The sequence below is a fragment of the Taeniopygia guttata genome, chromosome 20, assembly GCF_048771995.1.
Source record: "Taeniopygia guttata chromosome 20, bTaeGut7.mat, whole genome shotgun sequence".
Classification (NCBI taxonomy): Eukaryota; Metazoa; Chordata; class Aves; order Passeriformes; family Estrildidae; genus Taeniopygia; species Taeniopygia guttata.
In genome coordinates, this window is record NC_133045.1 from 428,340 (window position 1) to 436,331 (window position 7,992).

The following is a 7,992-nucleotide window of genomic DNA, read 5'->3' on the forward strand; positions in this document are numbered from 1 at the left end:
ATTTTAGCAAAGCACTGTGTACACTCCCTGGACTCATTCCTCATCTTTCCCAAGTTTCTGAGCTGACTTGACAGGGCAATATGAAGAACTGACTTGGCTGTCAGGGGGAGATTCACACTGTTCCCATGGTTTCTGGACTTGGGGCCCTGGGGAATACCCACCTATAGAGACTTCAAAGCTGACAGGTTTCGAGCTGAGAGAGGAATCCATCATAGTGGCTTCAAAGAAGGCAGCAAAGAGAAGGAATTCATCTTTTCTCCCCAACACATTCTGAGCAAGGAGACAGAAATCACCCTGAGAGCCTCGTGTGCCAAAGCACTGCCTGAGCACCAGGGCATAACTGATGTCTGCCAGCCTTTCACAGGACCTCAGCAGGATGCTTCTGAAATCACCACTGGGCTGCCAGAAGCAAGATAAGATTTCTTGGAAATCCTGAGATGTTGGTGCAGAGCCATGGATTGGTTGATGCTTGTGTGAAGCTACTGAGCAGATTGTAGGCTTAAGGGATGGCTATGGCATCAACACAGCTGCCTCCCACCGTGCATCTTTCCCTTCACAGCTGTGCATGCCAAAGATTGGCATGGATCAGCCATGTCAGCACAGGAGAACTCACCTCAGGGAGTGGATGAAGCTCTTCCACCTCCACAGTGACCTCCCTGGGCTGTTTGGCCTCCTGAGAGCTCCCAGCCTCCCCTTCTCCCTGCAGCTGGCTCAGTTCTTTAGTTTTCTCCTTGGATTTTTTACTTTTCTTCTTCAGCTTCCTTTTTCTCAGAGCATCTCTTATGCTGTACCCAAGCTTCCTCTCTGCCGCACTGGGGCTGCTGAAGATCTCCACTGTGATGGCCATAAGGATGTGCCCACGGTAGAAGATGCCCTCACCCATGCCTTCATTGAGGTCTTTGTGGACATCCCGCAGAGCTGAGTTCTGGGGGGAGCCATACAGGTTCAGGCTGGGCCAAACATGGGGTTAAAGCCTCCAGAGACAGGGACTGGGTTTCATAACGCTCCAGGGTGCTGCTGCAGAGAGACCTCCCCAAAAAGGACTGCCCAGGACACCAGAATACCAGCATGCTTCAGCCACTCCTGCTCCCACTCCCAGGAGACCAGCATGCCAAGCAGAAAGGGCATGGCACAGGGCTGCCCAAGACATCCTGCCCCAAGGCAGCCATGGCAAGCCTCACCACTCCTGTCAGTTTCCGAGATCTCCTGCACATCAATGTAGTGTGTAGCAATGGCCACATCTCTGACACTGGCATCATCCAGCACCTGGACTTTTATCTTCCTGGACAGAGGAGGGAACATCTCAACAAAACTGATCTGCTCGTTCCACTCAGGCTCAGTAGTGGTGGTCTCCACTGATGTTTCCCCCTGGGAAGGAGAAGGTGTGAAAGTCACACATCCCAAGTGCTGCCCAGAGAAAGGGATGCCTCAGAGCTTGTCTCAGAATGGCATGCACTCTTGTACCACCTGCAGACAGTGCCAGGCAGGCTGTGGGGGTGGAAGTGTCCCTGCTTCTATCTCAGTTCTTGCAATTCCGCTCTGTTTCATTAATGGGGGGCTGTCCCAAGACCCTGGCATGACATACACAATCAAGGGAATGCAAACAAGCAGCAGATTCATAGGTATCTAAGGGTTGCCTGGAGCACTCCAGGCGCACAAGACTGCCAGTCAGGGATTGATTCTCATATTAATGGATATTACAGGATCAGAAACACTGGCCTTGTGTGCAAAAACTGGGTCATTATCTCAGTAAATTTCTCAAGGGTCTCAGGCTGAGGACAGCTTGACACAGGAAAAGGACTTCTACTCCAGGATTTATCTCTATATTTAAGGATATGAACCTCTGCCTGCAAAGCCAGTAGCTCACCCAGCAGCTGTGCCCGGGGCTGGGGCTGTCCTATGAGCAGCTCTCTGTAGAGAAAAAAGCAGAGAACAGCCTTCTCATTCAGACATTGCACAACACAGTTCAGACCACTGCTAAAGACAGCAACACCTGGGCTCTCCCAGCCTATTTTCAGTGGTATTCTGGCACCATGAACCCAACACATGCTGCCACACAGTCAAGGGAGAATCCGACTGTCCCAACACAGCTTCCCTTCAGACTCACCTGCTGCCCACAGAATGAGACCTGCACATATGGGTCGATAAAGACTTTTTTCTCCCCTATGATCTTGGAGATACCACCCATGATGCCTGCTCTCATGCTGGACAGGCCCTCAGCACGATACAGTTTGATGCAGACCCTGGCCCAGGGTCTCTCTGCAGGGAATCTCTTAGGCAGCAGCAGATTCCTGAAAGACAAATTCATGTTCTGCCTCTCTCCTGGAGTCCACAGAACACAATGATGGGAAATTCACTGTCTGACAGAAGATTGCATCCTGCCTCTCCACAGGTCTTTTTCACTGGGTCTTTGCCCATCAGAAAAGGGGAAAATGGGGCAAAAAAGATAGTGTGACAAGAGACATGTCTGTGTTCCCCAGGGCCATGCAAGATCTCGCTGCACCTACTTTTTGATGTCCTCATCCTGGTTCCTGGAATAGGTGGGAAGGAAGCCCACAATATCCCCGCGTGCAGAGACAGAGATGCTGCACTTCACAAAACCTTTTACACCTGCCTGGGTGTCCATGGGGTCACTGATAACTGCCCACTTCTGGAAAAACCTGTGATCTGAGAAGGAAGATGCAGAGTTGCCTAGGGAGCAGCCAGGTTACCATTTCACATCCAACTCCATCTGTAGAAAGAGTGCCCTGGCTCTGACCCTGCCTCTGACGGTGCAGGAGGTGTCACCTGCTTTCAGACAGCTGGGAGGAGAAGGAAGCTCTGGTCTTCATGCAAACTAAGTGCTTTAAAGCCAGGGTCCTGACCAGACCCATCAGAGCATGAAGGAAACACCAGTTTCAGACTAAGCCAGGGTCAGGCACAGGTATGTGGTGTAGTTCTCATACCTGGCTGGCTGTACACTGTCTCAACATCCATCTTGAATGTTCCTATGCAAGTTCCCAGAAATGGTATCTTCTTTGAGTGAAAAACCTGCAGACAGCACAAGTCCCCCTTGAGCACCATGAGGTGTCAGCAGCCAGGCGACACATCCAGATATCTCCAAGGAACACAGGGCTGCAAAGAGGTGTTCCAGAGCACAGCTGAGGCAGTGGTTGCAAGCTCCTCATGCAGACTGACATCTGTGTTAACCTTAGGACTAACCCATTCCTACCCAACCACTCCCACAAAGCCCACCAGCCCATAGCCTTCAGTCAAACCTAGACCAAGGCAGTCATGGGTTAACCAATTCAGCTTCTGCAGTCCCAGATAAGCCACAACCCAACAATGGAGCTGGGACAGATCTGTTTTCCCACAGGAAGTCCTTGTGTCCATATCCTGCTGGGTTAGGGCAGAGCTATGACCCCACCAGGCTTGTGTCTCTCCTAAAACTCAAGTCTCGCTCAGTTCTTGCTCAACTCTCACCAGCAGAAGAGACATGCAGCTGTTCACAGAGAAAGTGCTGGCTACCACTTGGCAAAGGACATGCTGGGTGGGTTTAGCTATTGGGGAAGTCTTTGTGCTTTGGGCCAAAGGATTTTCAACCTCTCTTCCTGCCTGGGCTTTTCTACAGCACAAATAATTTCTGAGCTCCCCTCACACCAGTCACTGACCTTCAGAACCTGCAGGATGAGACTCCAGGATAAGGGGCAGTGAGGAATTGCTGCGAAAACAGCAGGCAACAAGGCAAAAGGCAAGAAAGTTCCCCAGAGGCCCCACTGCAGTCACATGGTGAAGAAAAACCCTTATCTGAAGGAGGTGGGAAGGCAACACTGCCCAGCACTGGCTCAGAGCAGGGCTAGGTTTCTGCCCCAGTGCAGCCACAGGAAGACCCTGTAGCTCTCTTTGGGCAGGTGATTACAGCTGGAACACTTCAGTGGTATTGGTACCCTTGCTTTGCCCATTGCACACAGTGTCTACACACAGAATCATCAGGCTGTACCACTAACCAGTGAAAGATGAAGAGGAAGACATACATACCGAGATCTCTATGAGTCTCTGGAATAAGATGTCCCTTGGCTCATAGAAGTCAAACAAAAAATATTGGAAGAGAAAAGCAAGACAGCTGAGCCTCAGGCTTCCAGGCGTCCCTTGCAAGGATGGTCCCAGGCATTTGGGAAACTGGTGGTGCAAGGATACAGCCTCTGCCCATGTCACATTCTTCGTTGTAGAAGGAGCAGTTTGTTGACTTCTGTGTTGCCGTGTGCCTCTTTTCCTCTCCCACCTTGACTACAACAAAGGGGTTGATGTTCACCCCCACCAACTTCTGTGCTTCAATTACATTAATCCCAACCTGAGAAAACACGGGAGAAAACCAGCACTCTCCTTGTTTGAATCAGCACTCTCCTTGTTCACACCTCCATCCTGAGACTGTTTCAACAATACCAGTATGCACATGTACAGGGCAGTCTCAATGCAGACCTGAACACCTAGGGCAGGCAAAAGCATGGCTGCTGAAATCTGCTACAGCCAGGACAGACCAAAGTAGTATTTGAGATACTTGTTTCTTTCAGACAAGCAAGGAAATAAAGTGTAAGAGCCCCAGTACTTTTGACAAGAGCAGACCTTCCCACCAGTACTGTTACCCTCAGTTTCTGATCCCAAGGGGTTGAAAACCCACTACTCCCACATGAGGGTCCATAGAGCATCTTGGAAAAGATGCTTTTTGTATCTTCTGTTAATACTCCCCATTGAATCCTACTGAGATGGACACCATTGGAAAGACTGGAATGCGGCTGCTTACAAATTACTTACATTTACTGCAACTGCTTATGAGTCTAAGATATGCAAGAAATGTTCTTACATTTGCTCTCAGTACAAGGCCATGGTTAAGGTACAGAATTATTGCCTCAAGAGAACGATGGTAGGAAATTCAACCCTCACAAAAACTTCCTGCTTGGTTGATAGGACCAAATGTGAGCCCACGTTTACTTAGATCCAGAAGAGGATTTAAAACCATAGCCATGCTTGGAGACTTGCCCTGAAATCAATTTCGCCTGATGTGAGATATTCAGCCACAGCTTCCTAACAGCCTCCTGGCATGTCCAAGCAAGCCCCTACATAGCTCTCTGGCCCTAGTCATATCCCACAGCTGTCCCTAAGGAAGACAGACAAGGCCCTGGGAAAGCTGGCAGGCACCAGCCCTGCCTGGGTACTCTTTGAAGCTCTGCGCAGGCAATGTTTTGCAATGCACATGTAGATGACTCCCTCCTCCTGTTTATCCATAGCTAACTGCATGGGCTTACTGATACTGTGGCCAGCACTTATGGATGCAGTCCATTCACGGAATCTTACATCTTGCCCAGCGAAGTCACACAAAGCATGATGGTCTTCATGTTAGAGGCCTTGACAGAGTATGTGGCAATTGGAGAATCTCAGGCCTTCAGCAAGGCAGTAAGAGACTGGCTGCAGGGCCAGAGGCAGCTAAGGGGACATGCACCCAGTGCTGCAGTACTGGAAACTCTGTGGCGTTGGGATGGCAAAGAGGTCTCGTGCAGAGCAGAGTCTGGAGCGTCTGCACAGAAAAAAGTCCAGGTGAGCAGCTTGTCAACATGGACCTGAGCATGTCTCCACCAGGGAAGCAACGGAAAACTTCACAAATAATGGCCCATTGCCTTGGGAATGAGCAAATCCCCAACACACCCATTGCCTTCAGAGATGCAAGTTTTCTGACATTTGGCCAAAGCAGACTGTCATGAGCTGCAGGATATGGCACTTTCTACACCAGGACCCAAGCAAAGGCAAGAAAGAAGAGCATGCCATGGATACCTCTTCACAGGGCTGAAGATAGTGCCCAAGGCCCCAGTCTCAGATGTATCATAGAAATCTTCCTCCTCTTCCTCTTCTTCGTCAGTCTCCAGACCTTTTGCCAGCTTCCTGCCTAGTGCAGCAGACTTCTTGTCCAGTTCCTTCACTCTCAGCCACTCAGTAGTCCTGCAAGCCCCGCCCCATGCCATGAGCCTGACAATTGGGCTGTGCGCTGCCCTACACCCAGGACGATGAGCCAAGACATTTAAGGGCTACTTACTCCAGCTGCTCATATCCAGGATTGTGGATGATTAACTCCGAACTGTAAAAAACAAAAGATGTTTTTCTCTAAAGACCAGTGTGCCACGGCTGTTCCCTGATTCATTTAAGTAACAGTTCCTCAGCCTCTCTCCTGCTTATTTCTTGGCAGAGAGACAGAGTGAAAATTTAACATGGTAGAAATACATTTGGATTTGGGTGAAATGTGCCACTTTGAGCTTGCTAATTATGTTGTTTAGTCTGGTAACTGCAGCACTAGCAAAACTACCCCAGCTAAGGAGATTTCCGCACTAAAAGATAAGAGATAAGAAAAAGACTCCTCGGACCTTGAAACAGACAGGGCAGAGTGACCCAGGAGCTCTTTCTGTACTTTCTGACAAAAACTGAGTACAAGTGTAACTAGCTGTAAGTGTAATGTGAAATCATTAGAATGAATATGCTTTAATGTATTGTGAAATTCTATGCATATGGAAATTAGTAAGGGTAATAAAAAAGGATCAGGAGTTCTCAGAGGTACGCATGTCCATTGAAGGGCAATGAGTTCCAACATGCGTCCACAGCACTGTGAATAAACATACCGTTCCCTACAAATCTTTGTTGGAATTGTGGGGTTTGATTTTTCATCCGCATTTCAGCAGGGACACCAGCAATGTTTTCCTAAGCTTATCCACTGTCCACCCCATGTGTCTGCTGTTTTCCCTCTAGTTCTACAAGCGACACTTTGTAGGCCTTAATGCTGCCTGTCATCCTGTCTGCCCAGAAACCTACAACTCCCCTGGCTTTGGGGCACTACCAGCATGCAGGGTGCGTGGACTTGCTGAAGGCCAAAACCATGCTCTCTGCAACTTTGCAACCACAAGCCAGGAAGGCTGCAGAAATGCTCTCAAGGCTCTCCGTGGGAGTCACAGGGCTCCCACCAGCTACAGTGGATCACTGCACTCAAAGGCTCATTGTGATAACAAGGTTTCTCTTTATCCAAGAGCCCTGCTCCCTTATTGCTGCTGTAGAGTTGACACACATCAGCCTGTTCAGAAGTGCAGAGTAAACGAGGCTGGATTGCATCCCAAAGGCTACTACTAACAAAGGCATCTGTACAAACTGCCTGGAAATTTGTTCTTCCTAGGATTTCCATACCTGTCTTTCGTAAGATAGACAAAATCCTCTTCAACCCACGTCCCCGATGAGCTATCTGGAGGCTGATAGCGCAAATTCAACTCAATGTAGATCTAGAAAGCAGAAAGTGAAACAGCCTGAGAGCTTGGTAGCCATGAAACAATGGCAGAAATGTCACAAAAAAGAGAAAGGGTGGACAGAAGAAAAAAAGAAGTGAGAAGCTGGTGGAAAGATGCAGAAGAAAGGTGGTCACGTCCCCACAAGAAGCATATTTGTACCAGACTCCCATTGTCTGCATCCATCAACAAGCTAGACATAACAAAACTCCCTCCTCCACAGCTTCTCAATCTCCATGTTTCATTGACTAAAAGCTGGCTCAAGGTTACAAACCTACCATAAAGAAGCCCAGAGAATTGCCTCGAGGCATTTTTGACAAGGGAACTGGGGAGAGCCCTGCACAATAAGAAGCAGGATTTGGAGCAGTCTCTCTGGAGGAGGCACAAGACAGCTAGCAGAGCATCCCTAAGAACAACAGCTTGGATTAAAATGCTGTAGAAGCCACTAGCACATCAAGAGGCTGCATCGCAAGATAAAAGGAAGGACAGCCAGAGAAATACAGAGCACACTAGGTATTGGCATAGCCAACATAGGTCTGAATAGCTTTGGTCTGCAGGTGGCCAGCCTGACCTCAAACCAACATAAACACAGATGATTTCACAGCAGAGGCCAAAAACACTAGCATGGAGGAGATCACAACTTAGTAGGCTGAAGGGGATGGTTAGTAGGTTGTAGGCTCTGGGTTCAGAGCTCAATCCT

At 49.0% G+C, this 7,992-nt stretch overlaps 1 protein-coding gene across 1 annotated transcript in view; it reads right to left on the bottom strand.

Annotated features, from left to right (window-relative positions):
• LOC140680395 (fer-1-like protein 4) overlaps window positions 1-7,603 on the bottom strand; it is a 37,302-nt gene extending 29,699 nt beyond the window's left edge. The window contains exons 1-10 of the mRNA XM_072917188.1: window positions 7,571-7,603; window positions 7,198-7,289; window positions 5,806-5,970; window positions 5,193-5,287; window positions 4,423-4,466; window positions 4,177-4,330; window positions 2,508-2,691; window positions 2,108-2,291; window positions 1,182-1,368; window positions 614-897 (exon numbers count right to left, since the gene is read on the bottom strand). Coding sequence (XP_072773289.1) covers window positions 614-897; window positions 1,182-1,368; window positions 2,108-2,291; window positions 2,508-2,691; window positions 4,177-4,330; window positions 4,423-4,466; window positions 5,193-5,287; window positions 5,806-5,970; window positions 7,198-7,289; window positions 7,571-7,603 — 1,422 coding nt within the window. The remainder of the gene's footprint in view (window positions 1-613; window positions 898-1,181; window positions 1,369-2,107; window positions 2,292-2,507; window positions 2,692-4,176; window positions 4,331-4,422; window positions 4,467-5,192; window positions 5,288-5,805; window positions 5,971-7,197; window positions 7,290-7,570) is intronic.
• Between the last annotated feature and the right edge of the window lie 389 nt (window positions 7,604-7,992).